Raw genomic sequence first — 26,149 nt, forward strand, 5'->3', positions numbered from 1 at the left:
GTGGCTTTTATTTTCTGCTGGTGTGTGTTTTGTTCTCTTTGAAGGCTTGGCCTTCTCTAGCATAAAAAAAAAATAATAATCAAAAATTAATTAGGAAAATGGAGGAAATAGTTATTTTCTTTCAATATGAGTTAGAAGTAATTCAATTCTTATTATAAAATTGTGCATCGCACGGGATTAACCTAGTATTGTTTATGAGTATATCACTATTTTTATGGGCTCTCGCCCAAAAAAAAAATAAAAAAAAATTGTACGTCTATATCTTATTGACTTATTCTCTTCGGTTTGTCTCTAACTTCTAAAATTAAATTTTTACACAAAGTCTTATATGTGGCTGGCCACACCGTGTGGCAGGGGTTACTTTATTAGTGTAATAGGGGTTACTTGATCAGTGTTAAAGGGGTTACTTCGTCGGTGCTATAGGGTTACTCAGTAACTGTTATAGAGGTTATTCAGTTAGTATTACAGGGGTTACTTGATCAATTTTGTAGGGTTACTTTGTTCTTTTATAAGTGGCCACACGGTGTGGCTGGCCACATACAAAACGGACTGAAATTTTTATGCCTCAGCTTTTAAAATTTGCTACGGTGTACTAATCCAAATAGTTGTGACATTATTAATCCTTGTTTGACTGCCGAATAGCTACTCTTTAATCTTCAGATTTGAACTACTTATTGTGTTGTACAATTATTGGTTATCTGACCTTAAGTTAGAGACATATAATGTGATTCAATGTCAATTAATCTGCAGCAGTACAACCTTGTTTCATCACAAGTCACCCAATCCACAACTTATATGTAAAATCACAAGATATACCATACCCAGTACTCGTACTCATAAACTTACGTTCTTTTTTTTAAGGTTGCCCACTCGGTTCACCAGAGCTTAGCTCCGACTACATCCGGATCCGACTCGGGTAGCACACTTGGCTTATGGTGGGTGAGTCTCTCAACAAGATTTTGAGCATACGGTGAGACTCGAACCCGAGACCTCCCTTCAGCGACATCAAGTTGCTTACCACTTGAGCCAACTCTTGTTGGTGTACAAATATAAACTATAAACCTAATATCGTTAATTGTAGTCATTTTAAAAACTTGTTACTACGTGTTATGGATTACTAATAAAAGCCCAAAGCCCAAAGCCCAAAACCCAAATTTGATTTTGATAAACAATAAAAACCTCCCCATTTCTCTCTTTTTCTGCGCAAATGCCTTGAATTATTTGTTTCGATCAAATTCCATGAAATTCATCCCTTTCTCCATTCTCACTCCTCACTAGCCACGCCAAAATAGCTTCATCGAAGAGAGAGAAAATCAAGAAAAAAGCTTGAATCTACAACAATGGAGGACGAATTGTTGAAGCGTAACACTGACTGTGTCTATTTCTTGGCCTCTCCTTTCACATGCAAGAAGGTTCATTTTTTATTCATAATTTTTTAAATCTTATTTTCGTATTTTCCTTTCATTAAATTATGATTTTATTTGTCCTTTGTGTTTATCTGATTGTGTGATTTTGATTTTTGAATTTCCCATGAAATTTATTTGTACTTGATTATTCTGTAATTTTTTGAATTTCTGTTGTGTTCTGTAGGGTTAGGGTTCGGTTTTGATTCATAAAAATGAAGTTTTTTGTGCTTTTGATCGTACATTTTGTTTCAGTAAACGAATTAGTTGAATTTAGGGTTTAATATTGTTGTTAGTGTATGTAATCGTTGTTTTATTGTGAAATTTTGTTCGACTGCTAGTTTTTGTTATTCATAATGTTTAGGAAAATTTGGATTTTGGTACCTCGAATATGGGGGTAATTGAATTTTAGTACCCATCTAAAATTTTATTTTAAATTAGTACCTCCAAAAACACAAAACTGTAGATTTCAGTACCTCCGTCCATGTTCCGTTAAGTTTTCCGTTAGTGGGGCCCATTTCTAATTATTTAATAATTTAATTTATTAAATAAAAAAAGAAAAAACATTTTATAAAAAAAAAACTTAAAAAAATAAAAAAAAGAAAAATCCCTAAACTCTTAACCAGCCACCACCGGCGCCAACCCCCACCGCCGTCACCCATCCCAATTGACACCCTCGACCCACGAAGTCAGCCGGCCGACCTTCCTCGAACCACGAAACCAGTCGTCCGACCACCCTCAGCTCGATCGACCTTCGAAACGAGCCCAATTGTACCCTAACAACCACGACGCTTTGTGGGTTTTGGTATGGGTGTGGGTTGGGGTTTCGGCAGTTCGGCGACGGTTTTGGGTAAGGGAGAGGAAAACTGCGGCGGTGGTGGGTTGATTTGTTGCTGTCGGCTTCTCGCTGGGCTAGTTTAGGTGGTTCGACGGTGGTTTGGAGTTGGGAGATGACGATGGGGCCTCTCTCGCTGGCTGGTTTGGGTTGGGGTCTGGGTAGTTCGGCGACGGCTTCGGGTCGAGGAGACAACGATGGGGTTGGGTTAGGGTGACGGCCATGGTACGGTAGTGGTGGCCACCGTTGCGCTAGGGTTTCGGGGAAGGGGAAAACAGGGAGGGAAAGGGAGGGTTGGGGTGTCGCGGCCAGGAATGAGGAAGGGAGGGAAGATGGTGGTGGTTGCGCCGGTGCCAGGGAAGGGGAAAACAGGGAGGGAAAGGGAAGGGGTGGCCGGCGCCGGTGCTAGGGGAATTCGGCCACCAACAGCCGGAAGCCGGCGCCGGCGGCAGTGGCTGTTTTTATTATTATTTTTTTTTAAGTTTTTTTTTTATGAAATGTTTTTTCCTTTTTTTTTAATAAATTAAATTATTAAATAATTAGAAATGGGCCCCACTAACGGAAAACTTAACGGAACTAGACGGAGGTACTGAAACCTATAGTTTTGTCATTTTGGAGGTACTAATTTAAAAAAAAAAATTTAGATGGGTACTAAAATTCAATTACCCCCATTTTTGAGGTACTAAAATTCAAATTTTCCTAATGTTTAGTTTTGTAGATTTTCGGTATTCTTTAGGTTTAGGGTTAGGGTTGGTATAGGATTTGCTTGTTGTCAGATGTGAATTTCTGTTTTACTGTTTAATTTATTGAGGATTGAGAAAGTTTCGTGTGCATTTTACATGAACAGGGTGTAGAGTGTGAGTATCGGCATAGTGAAATGGCGAGGTTGAACCCACGGGATTGTTGGTATTGGATATCTGGAAATTGCCTTAATCCGACTTGTGCATTTCGTCATCCGGTGAGTTTTGCATAATATTGTTTTCAATTTGTTGAATTTTGATGTCTTGAGTGATTATAATGAATGTCAAATGGTTTGTGAACTGAGTAAATTGATAATATACTTTTTGTTTTTTCGAACTAGTAGTACTTTATATGTGGCATGGGTGCTTGCAAATTTCAATATATACTCTAGATTGCTGGGATTGATCTGAAATTTGCATATACATTATACTCATCTCAACTCTTACCTTTCGCTTGAATCCTTCGGTCCTTCTTGTTCAAAACTATTTGATCTTACCATAGGACTTATTGGAGCTGGATGATGCATTTTTGAGAGATGATGTGTAGAACTTGTAACGAAGCTTTGCAATGCCTTTTGTATTAGCTGATTAAATTGGTGGCCATCATTTTGACTGGTTATTTTGTACACAAGGAGGATCAAAAGTCTATCATCATATACTTTGAATGAATGAGCTGTGGACAATGCTACAACTTAAAGTTTCTTGAGGGGTCGTGAAACTGTGAAAGTCCTTGTCTAATTATTCTGCAGATTGTTGTCTGTCTTATTCTGCAGAAAAAAAGAAAAAAAATTGGACGGCTTCATTCTTCTCGTAATTGTCTTTTTTGGCTGTATCTGACATTGATCCTTTATTATGGCCTTGTTTGGCAATTGGCTGTTGGCTGTTGGCTGTCGGCTGGTTTGATTGGCTGATTTGACTGGCTGTTTGTATTGGCTTTTTTGTTGGCTGTTTGACTTTTTATTAGTCTAAAAACATGTTTGGTAAAATTGGCTGTTTGATGTTATTAGTAACTTAGGTAGCCAAAAGCCAAAAGCCAAAAGCCAAAAGCTACTCCAAGTAGCTTTTTCATTTTGGCTTAAAAGCCAGCTTTTCAGCTGGCTGAAAAAACCATTTACCAAACACAAATTTTGGATGTTTGACCAAATGAAAAAGCCAAAAGCCAAAAGCCAACCAAAAAGCCAATGAAAAGCCACTTACCAAACAAGCCCTATATGCCCCTGTGTGTATTGAATCTTGTAAATAATTTCCTGTGGAACTTTTGTGGTAATCTCCCCTCTCGTGTGATTATCTTTAATTCCCTTATTCTTTTTAAGCTCTTCTGTTGCTGAAGTGACTCACTGGAAACAGCTTGTGTCTGTGTGTGTGTGTGTGGGGGGGGGGGGGTGTCAGGACATGTTTTTGGCTGCCCAAAACTTACTGCCTACTGGTGCCAGGAAGGACATGCTCCGACTGGCTTATGAGATTTATTTTACTTTTACTCATATTTTATTGTATAGAAGAATTGAATAGCTCAAAGCATGAAAGTAGAAAAGTTTGAAGCGCACAAATTACAAGATACTTTTGCTTGGAAATCTATATGCAGTTTTAGAGGTGAAGTTTTACTGATTGGTTGCCTAAGTTTATTGCACCATTGTTGTGTTGGCCCTTGAATGCATCTGATCCTTTTTATATCTTTTAACTTATAATAAGTTTGCTGCACCATTATTAAGCTACATTCTGCCAGTGAGATGTGCTACATTAATCTTAACTTTCTTGTCTGATGAAAGAAATAAGTCTCATTGTTTTCAGTTGTTGATGTACAGCCCTTGGAATCACATAATGAAGCACCAACTGATGCAGCTCCACCTTTGCTGAATCAGTCTTCTGTGTCTGCTACAAAGACGACAGTCCCGTGCTACTATTATTACAATGGGTTTTGCAACAAAGGTAACAGATGCCCATTTTTGCACGAACCTGGTGGGGCACTTGGTTTGAATACAAAGATGGCTAATGCAGTTGATGCAGCAGTGCATCCTTTGGACAGTAAGACATCTGGAAGAGCTGAAACAGAGCTTAAACCTGCTGAAAAATATATAATTCCATCAGATATGACGACTAGTGGCAGTCAATTGCAGAATGAGCTGAAACAGCAGGCTCAACACTATGCTACTATACCAGAACCAAGTACTATATCCAAACAAACTTATATTCCTGAACGTGAAGAGACAGTTGCTGCCAAAACATTGACTTTGCAGCATGCAGACCGCTCAAAGTTTGAGCCTAGCTTGGAATCTGACCAAAGTTCAGAGGATCAAATTGATGGAACCATTGTGCGAGATGAGTGGTGTGAATCATCCCCTGGTTTTGATGTTCTTGTGGAAGGAGAGAATGAAGATATGGTTTATGAGGATGACCCAGAGGATATGCGCTCCATTGATGGGAATGATGGAGGCAATGAGCACCTATTTATGCCTCATGGCTATGCTCATCAGGCTGAGTATGATGAAAAGGAGTACTTTGGTAATGGCCATTATGAGCCTTCTGAATATATTAATGATGAGCTGAGAACTGATCTTCCAGAATTTCCCTCTAGACACACACAGGATAGAGGAACAAGACGCATTGTGGCACGCAAGAGAAACATATTGTGTGTGGAAACCCCAGTTGGTGGCCGCCGTGATGTGGATCTTCGAGACTATTTGAGGAAACGGAGGATGGTTGATGGTTATCTGGAGACACGTGACTTGAGGCATGTAAGAGATGGCAGGCAAGAGAAGCTTCAAAGGCATGCTTCAAGTCAACGAGTACATGGACGACTAGCATCTAAGGTGGAAAGACCTGATGTTAGACTGTCTAGGAGAAGGAATTCTGCAGTTGATGCAGAACAGCGAGGCAGACCTAGGAACTCACAACATAATGGCTACAGGCAGTATAATGGGATGAGGTCACGGCAGTCTTTGTCCGAACGAAGGACATACTCAAAGAGAGAGAGGTATGGTCAAGAGTCCACCACAGTATATGAGCCTAAGAACCATGATGCTGTCAAAGTAGATAGAAACGAGGGTCATTTACACAAAAATGGATCTGCGGACTTTGAAGGTCCCAAACCTTTGAGTGAAATCCTCAAAGACAAGAAGAAGACGGCATGAGCAGTAGCATTTGACCTTCTCTGTTTATGATAGGTGAGCTTACTGATTTAAAGGTTCTGCTTTGATGGCGTGGCTGCAAATCTGCAATCTACATATCTAGATTTTTTATTTTATTTATTTTATTATTTTTTATTTTTTTTATTTTTTTTCTTGTTTGCTATATTCTAGTCAAGTCTTAGCAAATTACTTGAACTTCCTTTTTGGTTTTTAAAATTTTTGGGGATCTGGGGGTGTTTGTGGTTGCCTGTATTTCTATTCGGCAGCATTTTTTTCGCCTCTTTATTCTATAGGTTAAGATTTCGGTATTACTTTTATTCTACTTAGATACTTGACCAGCTTGGCAGTCTCATTGAATCATTTGTGGGGCTGATTGGTTTGCTTATAAGGTACAACCCTGTAAATAAGCTTATGATGAGTTTTTAGTAGCACATTATTAATGAAATAGAGAAAGTAATCGGTCGTTGATTGTTCTAACAAGGTTATATTCTGTTATGCCTGATGTTTTATACTGTACTGTTTGTATCAAGACGTTGCATTAATCGTGTATTATTTTGAGTTATAATCTCACAGAAGGCCATACATTGCGGTGGTTACTGGTAGGCCATGTTTGGGTTACATTAAGGTCAATTGGACAGGAAAATATGTTACTTTAGTTTATATATTGAAAGTACTGTACTACTCTATGGCTTTGATATGGTGGAAAGTTTTGGTATGTCTGCTGAGAAGTATACCAAAATTAGTGGATTCAGAAAAGTCTTATTGTCTTGTATTGTTTTTCTTTGATTATTTGCATTCCTTGATTTAGTTTTTCTTATTTTTTGGTATTATTCCTCTTTCACTATCGAACCTGTTTCTTACTATTTGTTAGTGCCTATGGGTGCTGCGGTACTCAGCCTCACTGCCCTCACGCCTCACCTATAAATGGCCTACCCTTTGTAAAACTCTCGTCCTTCCTTCCCCGCTCCAATCTCCGCCACAACCCCCTATCCCTCCCCTTAACTAGCCACCGTCACTGTTACTGCTCAACAAAGACGAAAATATGTGCTTCTAGCCAACGGACCAAATGTGTGAAAGCACTATCAAATCAATCGAAACACTATCACTTTCTCAATTGCGTAAGATGGTGAAACCCAAATTCCCAATTATCAATTCTAGATAGACCGTTCATATAATTGCTTTGTGTAGGATGGATCAAGGTTTGGGGCCTAGGATTGTTGAATTCATCCAATAAAGCCAATGTTTAAGAAACTACTTAAATATGAGATGTATTGCATTAATTAATTTATGCAACCAATATAATGCCTACCATACCATATTATCCATTTTATGTTATCTTGTAAGATCTTGGGAAGATTTAATATGTTTGCCCATTCGATGAATTATTAGTATTCCTTATAGATTCATAGCCTATGTTATTATAACCATATAAATTGTAGCATATATTTAATGTTTTAATCAGCTATAAAAACAAGCATTAAGGAAGAATAATTAAAGTGAATCAGGAGTTTTTTTTTTACTAGTCAAACTGCCAGCAATGAATCTGGTTAGGCCAACGGAACCAAGGGTTTGACCACCTGTCCCAAATATATAACTAACTACTCACACAATTTTTAATTTTATATGTTTTGGCAGCCTTTAATCTGAATTCGATTTGGGTTAGTTCTGCCTAAAGCTGAAGTTGCAGATCTGTACCACTAATGCCCTTTTGTTAAGGATTCCAAATTTGATTTAAAATCACTTAAAGTGGAAAAATCGATAAAGAACAAAATTGATTTGATAGATATGCCAACTTCTTTACTAGTCCGGACTCCGGAGTAGCAATAAACTCAAATGCTCACAACTCGAGTTATGAAGATTTAGAACAATGCGATATTGTTTATCATAAAGAGTTAGAACAATGCAATTCTTATTATGATATGAATTAATTAATATCTATTATTATGGATCTTTTACTAAAATATATAGAGAATCACAAAAAGTTTTTAATAAAGGATGAAAAGTGTATAAAAATTTGAAAAATCATACCATATTTAAGTTACAAAGAGTAATAACAATGCATCAACAATTACGATACTTTATTATAAAATCTTTTTTGATATATAGAGAATCGTAAAAGATAACAACACACTCCATCAACAAAATGTGTTGCCTATAACATTTTTATTTCTAGTGGGATTCTGTTTCTTCACGAGTAGCATGATACAAAGAATGATTGTAATAATCTCTTTTTCTCCCTTACTTTCCTTTGTTTGTTTAGGGTCTGTTCACATTTACTTAATTTCAGTTCAGTTCAGCTCCAATCAGTTCAGTTCAGTTCATCTCTTAATTTCCCTCACATAAAATATTCATTTCAGCTCAATTCAGTTCAGTTCAGTTCCAATCAGTTCAGTTCAGTTCCAATCAGTTCAGTTCAGTTCAGCTCTAATCAGTTCAGTTCAGTTCAGCTCAGTTCAGTAAATATGGACAGGCCCTAAGTTGTCCAAATTATAGAATTAGAAAGTGGGAGTAAGTATTTCATGTAATTGCCTCTAGTTGTCCAAAAAAATATATTTTAAATTACATTTTGGCCCTATAATATATCTCACTCCATTGTCATTAAAATTTGACTTTCTCTCTCCTCCCTTTAAAAAAATCCATTTAAATACCAAAAAAAAAAAACCAATAAATAAAAAAAAAACCATCCAAATTTTTTTTTCTCCCATTCATATTTCAACTCCACCCCACCACCCCAATAAGAATTCTCTAGACACCCATCTCAATATTTTTTCTCAATCATCTAAAAATTTTCATAGTTTTTAGAGAGAGAAAGTGTATATTTTTTTAGAGAGAGAAAAAAATGGAAGGATTACAAAGGTCAGCAATAAGCTTTAGAAGGCAGGGATCCTCTGGTTTAGTATGGGATGATAAATTGGTACAAGCAGAATTGGCTAAAGAGAAATCGGACGGTGGAGATGGAATATCGGTCGATCAGAATGATGATCAGAAGCCTGATTTAAGAAGAAGTAAATCGGACGGTGGAAATAGGCGAGCCTATCGTACTGTTAAGGTTGAGCAAGCAGAGGATCCTCCCTCTCCTAGACTTTCTGCTTGTGGATTTTGCAGTGTTTTTGGTAAGCCTGCTAAAAATAATAATAAGAATAATAAAATTGATAAGAAAAAATCTGGTAAACCTAAGCATAAATAAAAGGGGAAATTAATTCAAACAAAAAAAGATTTAGGCCTTTTTTTTTTAATTGTTATGAATTTGATGGGGGTTTTGTGGTTTATACTATATGATACTTGTATAAAAAAGCATATATTATAATTCAATGTATCATGTAGTTTTAGTTAGTGTTATGTTGTGTATTTATGTCCCATTTTAATCCAAGAAATGTTTGTGGGAAGTAAGATATGAGGTTTTATTTTTGTTGTTTTTTAAAATTTAATTTTGATTTTTATATGATAGAGGATGTAATTTTTTGTTCAAATTAAACGAACCTTTGTGTATATGATCATGATGTTGAGTGTTCATGATATTCTGGGCGTGTCCTACAATGTACAAATATTACTCAAATATATTGTTGCACTCTTAGAATTTGCCTGTAATTATCACACTTTAATGTTTTTGTTTGTACTATCAATTTTACCTTTTGGCGTGTTTAATAGAATTTCCGTGGATATCAATCCGTTTTAAAAAAAGACAATACTTTAGACGGGATTCTGGTAATAGTTCTTGAGGTCTCATGAGATTTTAACCAACTAATATGTTTGGTGTGCCTAAACGATCCCATGTGATTTTTTGTACTTAATATTCTTCATAGGACTAAAATTCTTTGATTCTTCAATTCACATGGAATCTATGATTAATTCTTTCCTTGTTCTATATCTTTGCCCCTTTTTTTCTTTTTAATGATTTTTATTTCAAAAGAAATTTAGTGCAAATTGAGTTGTCATTAGACAGGGATTATAATGGCTAATGATTTCAAAATGGATGCACTCCTGTCTTTCACATTGATTTTAAAACCTTAATTGAATAGTAGAATTGGTTTTCTAAATTTGTCTCAAACTGTCATTTTGTATTGTACTACTGTTCTTTTCTCCTTTATAAGACTTCATATGTTTGCTGGATTTTCAAGCTCATTGGGAACCTCCTTTTCATATTTAATGTTCCCTCCATTACTAGATACGAGTAGGTCATAGCATTTCTTAAAAAAAAAAAATGAAAGATGGGTGGATAGGTCGTAGCTTTATTTTAGACCGTTCCAAAATAATAGACCTACTTTCGTGATTTGATTCTAAATAGAAGCCGGGATTGTTATAATTTTTTCTATAAAAAGAAAATATCAACATTTAATGAAAGATATATGGAAGCACTCTAAAGTAGCAAACGACTTAAGTTCAAAAAAAAAAAAAAAAAAAAAAAAAAGAGAGCAAACGACTTATAATTTAAATGAAGGTTTAATAGAAATATGTAAATACAAAGTATAATGTTGTCATAATTCATATGAGATTTGTGTAAGTTTATAATTTTCAAATTAGAGATTGTATTAAATATTTGTGAGTTTGTGACTAGATCAATATATTCAATTTTAATATTCCTTAGTCCTTACCATTATATTAGGGTTTATTTCTACATATAGATCTAATAAGGGTTTGTTTTTTTGAGTAAAGCATTATATCAATTTTCTAAAGTTCTCAATTTTCCAAACAATATATAAATATGGGAATTTTTGACAAAATCAATTGTTTACCATTAGTATTGATTTAATTCTTATTTATTGCCTGATATCTCTACTTCTGATTCCAACCTTTAATGGCTTTGTATGCACATTTAATCATTTATGAACATGTTTCCAAAAAAAAAAAAAAAAAAAAAAAAAATTTATGAACAACATACTCCGGTTTTTTTTTTTTCCTCAGTCTAAAATGTAAAACTTGGCTCCATATTTTCAAAATAAAATAAGGAAGTAAAATAATTTCTTTTATGGTACATATGTATTAGCTATAAGTAGTAAAGTGCAATGAACTAATGACCAAAAGAGATAGGGCTCAAGGTAAGGATGTGAACTCGAATCTAAAATTTGATTCGGCATGTAATAAGGTAGAAACATAAACTCAAACTAATACGATAAGGATACGTCTTGAAAAAGATTTAGTGATATAGATGAGTTCTTCCCAACAAGATGATAATAATAACTCGAATTCGTGTCTCTAAAAAAGCTAGTAGTGCCAACACCGTTGTCCTCAAATTATTTGCATTCCTTTTCCTCCTCACACTATTATAAGAGTTGAATATTGATGCATTTATGAGCTAAGATTCTAAGCATTATCTCGATCAATATATTGCTTTTATACTCGGTATAAGATGTTGACATATATATTTCAAAACCTAAGTTTAGTTATTAACGTTACTAATTATTCATTTTTGTTAAGGTTTATCCTCTTTATTTATTTAATTTTTTGTTTTTTTGAAAACATTATCCTTTTTAATATCAATTCGCTTAATTCTTAAAAACACATGTAGAGATGAGTAGATGACTAATAAAAACAAAATACTCCATAACTATCAACAACAAGAACTTGAATTGACGACTATAAATTAATATGATCAAAATCATACTACACCGCAAGAAAGTGCCAACATCGACATCCAATTATATCATTTAAATGTTGACAATTCAATATTGAGTCATTTGAGTGGTTTTATTTTAATAATTTTATGAATTTTTTTCTTTCTATTTATTATGTTTTCAGAAATTTTGTTTTTTTTATCATTGTTGCCGTACCTGACCAAAATCCAATCAATTTGTATTAATTACGTCTCTCATGATATTGTCTTTGTGCAAAAGTTTGTATATTGACACATTAAAGTATGGTGTAAACAGAAGACTTACATACTATACTACTTTAATCAAACTTACATGCATTTGCGTATTAAATTCAATGCCTAATTATTTTTATGATTAAGTATGTCATCACCTGTTCATGTCTTGTTTGAAGGTCAAGATATAGAATTTTATCTTTTAAAATTGAAAAAACAAAAAAGTTTATTTTTGGCATGTATTTATATATATATTATTCAAATTATTATCTCAATAACCTCCGTCCAAATAATTATGGTTGGTGTTATAATTCATGCTAACATAATACAAAGTGCAAGTGCCCTAATGCTTTTTCATCTTTGGAGCGTTAAAAGTTATTAATCTGTTGTCAAAAAAAAAAAGTTATTAATCTGATCAGCAATTTATTATTTTCCTATCATTTTCATGTTCAAATTAGAACACCTTTTTTAACCTGTATATTTTCGAACAATTTAAAATTCAAATCGGTAGATTGGAGAGATTCGACTCGTTAAAAATAAAAACTAAGGGCTTGTTTGACATCATTTTTGGTTTTCAGTTTCCTGTTTTTTTGAAAACTAAAAACCAAAAACAGGAAACAGGAAAAAGGTGTTTCCACTTTTCTGTTGTCAGTTTTCAAAATTATCATGATTTTAATAAGTCTAAATAATTTTTGATTCATTATGTGACATATATAATATATTTTTAAAATACAAAAAACCAAAAAACAGAAAACCACAACGATGCCAAACGAACCCTAATTTTTTTTTTTTTTTTTTTGGTGTTTAGAGAGCCACAAGGGCAGGGGTGAGATTCAATCCCAAAATCACCTAAAATCGGGAGGAAAGCTCTAACTAATTGAGCTATCCCTCACTCAGTCACTCTCTACTAATTTAATTAACAGCAATAGAGACAAAAAAATCTAATGAAAACCACAAAAACCTTGTAAAATGCCCTCTTCGTGTGGGCACTTAAAAAAGGCAATCACAATAATTGATTAAAGTGGAGAATTAAATGGCAAAAAATTGAGCCAATCAAACGCCAAACGCCTAACGGGACCAAAATTGAAGAGAGCTGTCTGGCAGCCACGCTTGACTTGACGGTAGTCGCCTACATAGTCGGTACCCTTCATCATGGATAACTTAACCTTTATTTGTGACTACTCTTAAAACCTAAAACACGTTTTGTAACACATATGAATTTATTTTGTAATTTATCTAACTTTTATAGACTTCTTAACCGAAAATACTAATCGTATATACAACTTTTAACCTATTATCAGTGAGTACACACTCCAATTAATATGAGGCTTTTTGAAAAAGTGTTTAAAAACAAATCTGTGCGAGCTAGGCTTAAAGCGGACAACATCAAATACTAATGTAGAGTGGAGTGTGCGTGCGGCCTGACAAGATGAATGACCCGGACCCAACAAAATTCAAACAAAGTTTGCATTAAATTGTGAATAAAGATTAGATTGAGTAAAGCTAAAACAAGGTGATAAAAGAACGATAGTTTATGTCCAAATGGATAGTTTGTGTCCAAATGAAACTTTAGGCCTACAATATTTGATCAAATACACTTGTGATATACGTGGATGTGTGTTGTTTTTCCTCCAAAATGAGCTTTGTAAGCATGCACATAAAATCAAAATGAAAAAAAATCTTTCATAAGACGTGCACATATAGTAATTAAGGATGGCTTGCCAATTGCCATACTATGATACTATGAGGTATATACTATACGAAGTACCTTTCATAAAGACCTTTATGAAAATATAACTGGTATTTTATATTTTTAAAAATAACTTATTTATTTATTTATATTCTAATTTGAATCAATTGTATGATGAGCTGTACCATTAGATCCTCTCTCAATATAGTAGTAGTGAGCTTGTAGTGTCCTTTGACGAGAGTATGACAAATGAGGCCCAAACCTGAAAATACACGATTCTATGGATATTCTTACCCTTAACTACCTTTAATTTCTACGCCTTTACTAGATCACGTTGGAAGAAAGTCTAATCAAATACAAGCTCTAGGTGTCATGTGAATTTTACTTTATGATACATGTAGTGGTTTACTAATCTTATAAGTTGGTCATCTTTTTTCCATATCCTACATACAAAGTAGTCGTACAAATTTAACTCGCATGTTACCATTTGAGTTATTTTTCCTAACTATGAATTAGACTCGAGCTAATCAAGTTCTAATGTAAAAACCTAAAAAAACCTACTATATGAACAAGAGGGTGTATAACTAATCTCCTAAGAATTCAAATAGCAAACACTTTTCAAACCTTCTTAGTGTTATTGGATTGTCAAACTTCATGAATAATCCTCTATATTCTACTCATTTTTTTGCCAAAAATTGGACTATGTTTAAATTTTGCAAGTTTATACAAGCAGATTAGTAAAGGTCAAAGGTAGATACAATTATTTGGTTTGATTATTACATAACCTGTAATCATAAACCAAGAATTTTTCTTGGTAAACGAAGAAATTAAACTAAGTCAAAATAGAGTAGTGTTGGCTAGACACTGACAACCTTTTATTTGCTTATTATCTAACTATTTCGACATTTCCACCATGCTTTGATTGAATATAAAAGTCCAATTTGACCAAGGATTACCATTTACTCCTATAAAAAGTCAATATTAGCATGCAATTATTAGAACATGTATTTGGTCAATACGAAATCCTGATTACTAGTAATTTACGTACAACTAATTTTATATTTTATTTCGGTACATAAAAATTACCAACAAGAACTTAACACTCATATGATTTAAGATGTAGAAGAGGTATGATCACTTAGGTACCGCACTACCGCCCATATGATTGTATGGGTGTATCACCAATCTAAGGTCCTATTAAAGGAGTCTATCGGTGTTGGAGCAAAAATTGCCAACAAACACTTAACACCCTATAGTTTGGGCTCTAGAGTGGCGTGAAGTATAAACCTGGGTGTTACGGTGTTACCCTATGAATTTTCACTTAATTTTACGACTACTATATATTACGGAGTATGGTACTTTAATGTTGAAAATAGAGGCCATCCTAACTTGTTATGATTTTTTTTATTTTTTTTTATTTTTTTTTCGAGCAATTATCGCATATCAAAATTAAAGAGTTGTAGATAGATATAGAGAGTAATTTTGAAAATAGAGGGCGGTCTAACTTGTTACAAAGGAACCTCACTCGTAGATCTGAATTCAAAATCAAACACAAAATTGATTGCTTTGCAAAAGGTTTAAGCCATTTCGTGAGAATTAATATTGAAGTTCTATTGGGTTCATTCAAACTTGACGTATATTGGGCTTAATATTGAAGTCACACATCATACGTTTTTGGGCCAATGTACTTGTTGTACCCAGTTACCTTCTATGACTAGAGGAAGTTTGATGGATTAGTCATGCATTTCTTTGTAAATTGTTAAATTTTTTATGACAAATATCTTTATAAACCCATTATCAATATTGTACATTACATTTCTTTTAAACTTATGATCATAAATTCTTAATTTTCGCTATGACATTTTATATAATTGAATAATGTGTTTCTCTCTACACCAAAAGTAACGCAAATGAGTAACGTTAATACTTGGCATGTTCGACCCAAACTGACCTAATCTAATCGTTCTTTTAAACTTTTAGATTGCACTACACTTGGACCTACCCGAATTTGGCCCAACATCTTTGGTCTTAACTCTTTCAATGAATAATTGTCAGTTGTCATGATTAAACTAAGGACAATGTGTAGCAAATGTTCATATAAGTGCCTTAAAGATGCAAATACCTAGATGAAAATTCACATTAAATCTCAAAGTTCTCAACAATATACTTGTATGAAACAGTGAAACACATCACAAAATGGGGTAAGAATATATTATATATGCACAAACTTACATTAATTGTAATCATTTACAAATTTGTTGTATGATTGACCAATTCCAGATCAGAAAAATAAAATTAAAGGATATAAAAAAAAGGGGGTATGTGTCATTAAGACCTGGCCCATCTATAAAATTTCAAATTATCATCTCAGTTATGAGTCCTTATGACTACTGCAAAGCTCTCTGAACTTTGGTTCTAAACAACAAAATGCACAATTTCTCCATTGAGAAGTAGAGGAAGCAGCCAGTTGCATGGGTAACAAAGGACCCAAAACTCGAGCCCACAATACAATGCCAAGCTGGCCCATATACCTTATCAAACTCCTGCAAAGCCCCAATATTAACAGTATTAAGTATAATGTAGACGGGATTTAATTCTAGGTTTAAGATTAGTAAGATAACACATTCTAAAATTACTCGAATAACCAACTAATCTACTTGACATTTACATGAATTTTTAATTTAAAAATGTTAAGGGAAAAAAATTGAAAAAGGCCCATATATAGTGACTACTGACAGCACATGGAGGATGACTAAGGTAAGGCATATTAGTTGTACTAAAAAAATAGGCAAATACTGACAAGTTACAAATTCCAGTAATTATAGAGGATAGTTAACTATTCATCACAAGTCATTAGTCATAACACATGGGTTGTTGGAATTGGATCTTTCCTAATCTCAAGTTAATTGAATTAGTACCACTAAAAATTACTATTTATATGCATGGCATCTTGCTAATTAGTAAGGGATAGCAATTATCAAGTGGGGACCAAATATGGAGGGACTAGATTGAAGCAAAAGTTGAGATCTAGATTATTGTTCATTTCATTTTTTCATTATTGGTTATTGTTTGGTCAATTTGACCAATTTAATTGTGTTTGTGATGAGGAGATCATAAGATGGGATCTTCATATATATACAAGTATTTTTTTTATACTTCTAGGTTCATAATTGTTTGATAAACACATGATTGGTGCAATAATTTCAACATTAGATTATAGAATTGAAGTTATTTTAGTTAATTAGGACTCGAAAAGTGGTACCTTTGCTTAGGAACCAAATATCATTTATGTCAATATTCATTACCTTTATAGTTGTTCTATGTGAAGTATATAAGAGAAAAATATAATTCTTGTTGAGATTTTTGGCTCATCTTATCCTTATGGTATACAAGGTAAAAATACATAGATAAACTCAATATGTAACGCGTGTTTGCGCATACAGACTATGATATGAGACAGACTCATCATACTGCTACAACTACTCATTATAAAATTAGTAAACCACAATAACTTTTTCCTCTTTAGGACAATAACTTTGGTGTCTACCTCATCTACAAATTGGTGATAAATTTGATGTTGATTTGGTAACTATCAAGTCTAGAATACATTCTCTAACTCTAAACAAGACCATATTCATAAGAAGTGTCACATAACATGCATGCGTAATTGAAGAGTGAGAGAGACAGTAGAAGTTCTTTGAAAGGCAGTTGTGTAATGTGTGTAAGGAGTGACCACTATCTCGTGTAAGCATTAAATTTAGTTGGACAAGATATAATGGGAAAAACCACAGATCCCATGTGCTGCATCTTCTTGCAGTATAGTACTTGTGGAATTTAACGAAACTCTATAATATTTAGCTTCATAGGTGAAACCAAACATGTGAAATACCAATGACGAGCTATGAACGGAAATTGATGCAGACGAGAGTTGATTACAAGTTTAAAGTACCACCCGGCCTCTAAACTAGTTGGTATGTATATACAAGCTTTAATTTAAACCAACTTCTAAACCTTTTTTGGCTAAGTAAACCATTATTGCTTGTGAAGTGGGTAGTAGTGTCATTATTGCTTAGCTTAATTAGTATATTTGAGTTTTAGGTAAGCTTTTCACTCATTTTTTCCCCCTTGTTATTATTCCTAAATTGTCTTCACAATAATGATGTCATTATTATCATCTTTATCCAATTAAACCCAAAATAAAAAGATATTATAAACAATAGCAAAAAAAGTTACACTACCTTCGTTTCTAAATGTTGTTCCTACCTTAACCTTTTTATTTGTTGAGACAATCACTGTCAAAATACGGAGTAGGAATAACATTCAAAGACGAGGTGGTTAGTATAAGTCGGAATTATAATCTTTAATTAGACTTACCTTCTTCAAGTTGAAAGCAATATGCTTGGCACTAAATTTCTCCAAACTATCATAAGTATTCCTTGCACATTGAAAAGCTTGAATTTGCATAAAAGCAGGCATATCAGTCACCAAAACCTTAACATGTAACAATGCAATGGCAGAACCCATATCATTTTCCAATTTTGCCCCTGTTGATTTCCTTGCTTTTTCCACAAATTTCCCAACATAAGCCACATTATTTTCAACATGAGAAACTGATTTTCTTCCTCCTTCTCCTTTCCCATTCCCTTTCCCTTGTAAATCCTTTGTTATTGGGAAAGGGAATTCCTTTCCTTTTCCCTCTATTTCTTCACTATTAGAAACTGATTTCCTCCCTTCTATAATATTATTTACCTTATTACTTTTCTCATTACTTTTTACCAAACTCAACAATATACCTTCTACACTTGACACTGATTTCCTTTCCTTTCCCTCCATTTCCTTTTCCTTTTCCGGCTTCGGTTTGGGTTTCGATTTTCTTAGACCACCCCATACACTAGAAGATATAATTCTTTTTGTCACCGATGTCGCCGGAGTTTGATACTCCGGCGTCCGGCTACCCGTGGCAAACTTGTACACATATAAGTTACCTTTCTTTTGCTTCTCTAGTGATGTTGCATTCATTTTTTTTTTTTTTTTTTGTTTGAGAGACTTAACTATATGTTTTGGTATATGGTACAATATTTTTTTGGGTTGTCCTAAGGTGTATATATAAATGTGCATAGGAAGTGACACTATTAAGGTATAACCGTATAATAGCCTAAAAAAAAAAGGGTTGGCCCAACATTTAAATATATGTAAAAACTAATATTAATGATATTTGTTTTTAAAAAAATAAAAAAATAATGATATATTCATATATATTATGATGATTTAAGAAGTTGGGTGAAAAGATGATTAATTAATGTAGCAGACCATGTGGTAGTGCCAATTATCAAGGATCACATAAAGTGGGTTGGTTGTGGAGAGGGATGAATTTGTGTAATTTAATCAACAAAATTTTATTAATTTTTTAATATAATGTGATATTTTGATTAATTTTTGTTTTGATTATTCTTGTTTTAATATAATACTTCGTATGAAATAAATCATAGGAATTATGATGGGTATACTGAATTACTGACCAATTGGACCCCTTTGGGTGGAGTATATTTGTCAGGAAATCAGCAATGTTTCTGAGCTCCCTAACAAAGGACATTGCCCTACCACATTTTTTTGGCTATCATTCCTTTGAACAATCAACTCTTGGTATTAAAAAATTGAATTGGCTTTGAGTTTTTGCTTTATTTTTAAGTAGAATTTAAGTGTTTGAATGTTAGGGTTAGCATGCAATTTAAAGATGATTTAGTTTTGTAGTTAATACATTTAAAAAATTATGCACACTTTTAAAAGATATATATTTCCCACACAGTGCGTGTTTATAGACATGATTTTAAATGACCTTTTAAGTATATCATGATGAGAATTGAGGAATATATACGTACTCTTGAATTTGAGATGTAGCATGTGTAAGACTATAAGGCAAGCAGGGTACCTTACTACATACCAAACTAAGCAATTTCTTCCTTATCGAGTAATAGATAAACGATTCACACATCTATATATTTTCACGAAAATTACCTATCGAGTAAAACTACATGGATACTACAGCATAATTTATCCTTTACATTAATATGAAGGCACATGAATTTGTTTATTGCATCTACTTAATTATTCATGATGAACTACATTTAAGACTGAATTAATGTGAAAAAATTTAGATAAAAATGAAATACAATTGATGATGACAAACAAAGAAGGAAGTGAGAGTTATTAGCAAGGGGTCCTGCACTACTGCTGCATACGTAGTACAGTAGCAAATTTAGCCTTATTAATAATGATAAATGTGATTTAATTTTGGGAGTTAGTGCAAAAAAATGGACTGCCAAATTAAGGGTGAAGTAAGCAGAAAACAATTAAATAGGTAGCCGGGCCCAAAATAAATTGAAAGTGTCGAAGAAATTATAGACAAAAGAAGAAATAGTACAATATTTCATGCCAGTTATCAGCTATATGTAGAATTCACCATAGCATTTCTGCTGAAATTTAGGGCTATTAGCTACGCACACTGGCAACTAGCTTAGCACTAGCTAGCATGATATGGACTTAGCTACAAAGTATGGAGTATAAATTAAAAAAAGAAAAAAAAAGTCACCGTTTGAAATGCTTATTATTCTCTCGAGTGTAATTAAATTTACTATAATTTAAACTATATTTGTTCACTAAACAAACAACAACAATGCCCGTTTTGAACGAAATTGTTTATTTAATTGAAATGTAAAGGTGTTCGCTTTTATTAGATTTGACTTAGGGCCTGTTCACATTTACTGAACTGAGCTGAACTGAATTGAACTGAACTGATTGGAGCTGAACTGAACTGATTAGAGCTGAACTGAACTGAACTGAATTGTACTGAAATGAATATTTTATGAGAGAGGAAAATTAGGAGATGAACTAAACTGAACTGAACTGAACTGAACTGATTGGAGTTGAACTGAACTGAACTGATTGGAGCTGAACTGAACTGAAATTAAGTAAATATGAACAGGCCCTTAATGTTTTATCTTTAATAAAAATAAAGAGTACTTTTTTTCTTTCACGTCTACACCAACATTGATATTTATTTAGGCGTTTCAATATCAACTGGAACGTACATATCAAAAAATGAGTTGTGTTTTATCTATAAAAATGTTTCAATGAAATCAAAAGTGCAATAATATTTCTCATTCAAAAAGTTCGAATTTGACTTCACAATAATATGTTTGGCTATAGTACACTCCATTGCTAAGAACTAAGTTATCTATAGAATTAAGAACGTTATATGTAGGGTCGTAGGAATGGGTGGATAACTAGAGCATCCAAGTATCGACCACTCAAATGATTTGGAACATCCAAGTATCCAAATTCCAAACAAGGGTGACCTTAGCCCTCCCCTATATGCTTCAAAACCACATAACAAGAGCAACCAAAATCATCACACAATTGTTGTAAATAATGAAAATTGACTATACGTCTATACTTCCATTTTCTCCCACATAAGAAAAGATAGGATAAAATTGGTAGGGCTCAATACATTTGTTACTAGCTAAAAGAGACATTCATGAATTGTTTTTATTTTTGTCCTAAAAAACTCATATACATACTTTTATTATAAGTCCGGTTCCATCTTAAATTTAATTGATGATAAGTGATCGAGTAGTCCACCAATCTTACATGTTCCATCTTAAATTTAATTGACGATAAGTGAATAATAGTGCATTTCAATATTGGTATTCTATGTTAAAAATTGTGCATTTCAATTCTTTTGATGCATATATAAATGCGTAAAATATGTCGTACGATAATTAGGCTTAATGCTGGGCAAAAATCATGGCAAGAAGTTTCCAAAATTTTCAAAGTAGCCTGATTTCGTGTATTATAAAATTCAATTTATTTATTTATTTTTTTAAAAAAAAAAAAAAGAAAAATTCAATTTAGCCTTCAGATCATATCCGGTGGCAAAACCCCATATAATTTATGCACTAACCCATCATTTTGCACACCTTGCAATACCTTGGCCGGCCATGCAGTCTTGTCATTGGTTGGGCTAGGCCCTTGGCCAACTGCACCCTAGGCCTTGTGCCTACATGGACATGCCTAATAACTTAGGGAATTTATAGGTAGATTTGTTTTTGTAGTTGCCCTTGCCTAGCTAGTTGTTTTTCAATTTAATTCTATATATGTACCTAATTTACGAGTATGTTTTAATAGAAGAACTAAAGAAGGGAATGATACTCGTATATGTGAGCTCCTCCCTCATGCAAAAGGCATACTAGGAATCTTTGTGACTTTGTCCAGTGAAAAAAGACAATTTAGATCAACAATTTGTGGTATTTTCTTAATAACATTTTAAAAGTAAAAAAGTTACCCAGTTTTTTAGGACCACCAGCAATTAACTGAAATATGAGTCATAAAGCTAGCTTCTTATTGTCATCAATCACCTTGAACTAACAAATTGACTTCTCTATTGAGTTTTAGTGTACTTTCTATATCCTAGGAGAAAACCAACCAACGGTTTTAAATTTTAAGCTGATCTGATCTAATATCGATCTGATCGGTGTATTTTACTTTTTTCCCATTAATTACTGAGAAAAAGAACAACCTGGAAAAGTTATGCACCTTACCTTTGAGTTTAATTTGAAAACACAAAACTAACTAGAGAACATTTTGTTAAAGTTAATAAAAAGCACTCACATATACTTTGTAATGTTAACATGTCCGCATACTTAATGTTACTAGGGCGGCTAACGCATGTGATGCGCGCGTTATATTTAGTTATGATGAATAATTAATTAACAGACGTCCAATAATAAAAGTAATTAAACATTTTAGAGGATATCATTGTCGAAATACTATTCATAAGAATTATCTCAGAATTTTTAAAGGACGTCCATAGGCCAATATCAAAAGTAAGTTATGATGAATACTGAAGGGTTAGCTAGCTATCTCGATTCTCGTTTAGTAAATGATGAGCATGTATCTATAGACTCGAATTCGAACCTACATGTACATGACTCCACATTCAACCTTGATTTATTAATTTTCATCAGCACATTAGTCAAATTTTTGTATGCGCATAATAAGGTGGTTGTAGAAAAAATGAATAGATGGAAATCTTTATGATTGTCAGCTAACTTCTCAAAGTTGAATGGAGTCTAAATTGGCAATAGGACATAACCATAAAACACCAAAACATAGCCTAACAACTAAAGCTTAGCCTATTTGAAATAGTAAAAGTTTGAACAAACACGAAGGTATTATACTCTTATATACATACATTTCTATAATTTTGCATGTAAAAGTAGTTGATATATATTACTTTGTTCAGTTTTCTTTCCTAAAACTATAATGTTCAACAATGTTGAATAAACATATTAAATGAACATCTTTTTTCTCAATTGAGAAATTTGATGTTGAAGAAGCAACTTGTACCAAAGGGTCTAGTTCTCTATACCTAATACGGAATCGAAAATTCTCTCCACGCAACAAGTAAAATGGAGAATTCCCTCACCTAAGATGTAAAGTAGTACACTAGTAGTAAGATCTATCTCCTTAGGGTGTCCTAGATCGAGTTAGATTGCGGAGTAAAAGTCATCAACTTTAGGTGTTTTCATTCCAAAACTACCATCTTGTTTATTTAAATTAACGTGAAAATACCTTTACATATACCCGAATTGTCAAAAAGTCCGATCCCTGAAAGCATTTTGTCATTGCGCGCTATATCCAAGAGCAAACAAGAATATAAGTAGTTCGGTAATAAATATCGTTCTCTACATACGTACATACTCTAGTTAGCTAACCATTATATGAATTGGCTAGCTAGCTACTTAGTATATATTGACATTTCTACTTGTCAAATTGTTTAATTTCTCTCCTTTTTTCCTAATGTTAGTTCAATTGAAAGAAAAATGAGAAAATTGCAGAAATAGGGGTTCCTTGCAGCCCAAAGCAAGCGCGATAAACAAGTACGTTTGTGTGGCTTTGGACTGAAGGGAGCTCCTAATTCTTCTGTTTTCCCTTGTTGTCTGGTTGTTCAAATGCATGTATTCGATTAACACTTGGAATTGTCGATATCAGGGTATTATACAATTATACATGCAATGCATGCATGCACAATTGCACATACATGCAGTATCATTTGATCTTATTTAGGTATGTACATACTGTTTTACGTAATAATATACTTGTATAGTTGTATCTGTTTTTAAAGTGTAATTGTGTCTTGAAAGGGTTTTGTTTTGATTACATGTGTACATATCATCTCTTAATTGCAAAGTTGTAATTGCCTAGCCATATGTATGTTATCGATTGAAAGATCGATAATCAATCTGAAAAAATTATATTATTGCTAGCATTAGTCGGTAAGTAGCATTCTATTAGTCATTAAGTTGATTGCTTGTAATGTGTTTTTTGTTAGAGGTGAATTATGACCCTATGTTTGTTAGGACTCTACTAATCGACCAACAGAGATCGAGCCTGGCCTGGCCATTTCGAACCCTGATCTCCCAAGCGACTGCTCGTGGTGAGAATTGATCATCAAGTTATAAACAACATTGTAGAATTGAACACTAGAGTCAACCACATATAGAGCATTGGATGCTTGAATTCATTGATTAAGGAGTTATTCTAGCTTGATCAAGCCCTAGAAATTAAGGGTTGGATGTAAATAAGCAATCAGTCAAAGTAAAGGCAGAAAGAAATATGGGCTAATGTATTATCTCATGGGCCCATTCCAATTTAAAGAGGGCCTTGCGTTAAGTTCACAAAATTAAAGAACATACATCAATATTGTAGTTTCATCTTCTATTTTTCTAGCAAATTATTTATGTGATCACTTTGTACAACTGAATTACAAAGCTTAAATGATGGACATTATATCAATTCAAAAGAAAAATGTTGGACATTATATCTTACTATTGTAAGTGGTATAGTTTAAAGCATGCAAAAATGAAATGAAACAAGATGTGTGGAATGGAGAAATCTAATGACAAAATTTGATAAGGAAAGTAAAAAATAAAAAATAAATAATATTATAATACATGCATTTTTTTTTTCGAGAGAGAATTATATAGGGAAATGATGTAGATGAGATCTGATTCCAGATCGGCCGATCTTAGGCAGCATCCCTCAAGACATTTAACAACCTAGCTAGGTGGTAATATGGTATCCACAATGTAGTACAGTTGTAAACTTGTTCTTTCTACAATATCCATTTGAAAATTTGTTGCCAATTATTTAGAAATTGCTGAAACGTGGACAATATCGATTGGGCAAGTCGCGTTTTAGTGGGACCACAGGAAGATTATCACAGTCGCAAATCTCAATCACAAAACCATCTGGGTCATGGAAGAAGAGCTGATCAACGTGAATTCCACCTTCAATCACCCTATTTTTAACATGTTCTATTTGCATCTCGTTTAGCTTCTTTTCTACCGTAGCCATGTTTTCGCACTACAATATTAAATCATTTCGTCAATATGTGCATAGTCATACAATGTAGTTACTCTATAGAACATTTTTAATTAACATTTAACGTGTCATAAAATTGTACATTAACAAGTATGAAATTTTAAAATGTTATGATATTTAAAATGGATAGGTTGTATGTCAAATTTTGTAGTCGTAGTCATAATCAAATTTCAAACCAAATTCAGAGAACATAATTGAGAGAAGAAGATGAAAGGAAAAAGAAAAGAAACGTACTATGAAGGAGATATGATTGTCCTTGGGATTAATCACTTTAACATCTGGTTCGCCATTTGGTGATTCATCATTACTCTCTAGCAAATGAATGCCAATACCATAGTTATACAACCTACAACACCAAACAACCAACACATTAAGGTCAATCAACAAGTAAACTTAAAATTCGAGACGACAAATAATGCACTTATAAAGAGAAATGTTATATATATATATGCTTACCAAGCACCAGGAAAATTTAAAGACCCTGGCCGTCTAATCGAGATAAACCCAAGGACATTTCGGTAAAAATCAAGAGATTTTTCAACAGAACGACACCTTATTGAAATGTGATTTAAGGATACTAAACGAAGAGGATTCTCTATGTTTTCTATCGTCATGATATCTTCTTCTTTGCACGTTGATTCAACCATGTACTTATATGTAATATAACACTAATCTAAGAAAAAGAAAATCAAAGAATTAATGGTGTTTTGTATGAGTCGCAACCTAAGAATTTATAGTATATATAGAACGAAGAAGTAAGAATCATAAGAAAATAATTCATGCTTTGACAATGTCTTATGTGCGTATATGTAGAGGAGTACATGTTTCATACGCCGGTCCAAAATATAATATAAAAATAATAATGATTAACTCACGTAGATTTCCGCGTTGGAAATCAATTAAGCTAACCAGCTGTTCCCATTAGATCGACATGATTTGTTTTGATTAAACTAATGTTTTCATCAAAACGTTAATTTAGTGTAATTATAATTATAATTATAAAATAAGGACATGGTTTACACATTCAAATAAGTGAATAACTACTTCGTATAAGATAATTAGCTTATCTCAAATGTTAACTAGTTTTGTTGACATGGTATAATCTATGTAA

General features: G+C 33.2%; 2 protein-coding genes and 2 pseudogenes across 2 annotated transcripts; 2 read left to right on the forward strand and 2 right to left on the reverse strand.

Moving 5' to 3' along the window:
• The first annotated feature begins 1,199 nt into the window (after positions 1–1,199).
• On the forward strand, positions 1,200–6,619 carry LOC145611327 (zinc finger CCCH domain-containing protein 32-like). The gene is made up of 3 exons (XM_081666649.1): positions 1,200–1,412; positions 3,086–3,196; positions 4,781–6,619. Exons 1-3 carry the CDS (start codon positions 1,341–1,343, stop codon positions 6,104–6,106), a joined length of 1,509 nt encoding a protein of 502 aa, XP_081522775.1. The 5' UTR covers positions 1,200–1,340; the 3' UTR covers positions 6,107–6,619.
• Positions 6,620–8,942: 2,323 nt separating this feature from the next.
• On the forward strand, positions 8,943–9,290 carry LOC145612765 (MAPK kinase substrate protein At1g80180 pseudogene; annotated as a pseudogene).
• A 6,524-nt stretch (positions 9,291–15,814) lies between these two features.
• On the reverse strand, positions 15,815–18,710 carry LOC145611541 (uncharacterized). Its single transcript, XM_081666880.1, has 2 exons — positions 17,971–18,710; positions 15,815–16,139 (listed from the first exon to the last, which is right to left on the reverse strand). The coding sequence occupies exons 1-2, from the start codon at positions 18,613–18,615 to the stop codon at positions 15,984–15,986; spliced, it is 801 nt and encodes a 266-aa protein (XP_081523006.1). The 5' UTR covers positions 18,616–18,710; the 3' UTR covers positions 15,815–15,983.
• A 6,094-nt stretch (positions 18,711–24,804) lies between these two features.
• Positions 24,805–25,714, reverse strand: LOC145612519 (glyoxylase I 4 pseudogene; annotated as a pseudogene).
• Between the last annotated feature and the right edge of the window lie 435 nt (positions 25,715–26,149).

Source organism: Chenopodium album, chromosome 24, assembly GCF_948465745.1.
Source record: "Chenopodium album chromosome 24, dcCheAlbu1.1, whole genome shotgun sequence".
Classification (NCBI taxonomy): Eukaryota; Viridiplantae; Streptophyta; class Magnoliopsida; order Caryophyllales; family Amaranthaceae; genus Chenopodium; species Chenopodium album.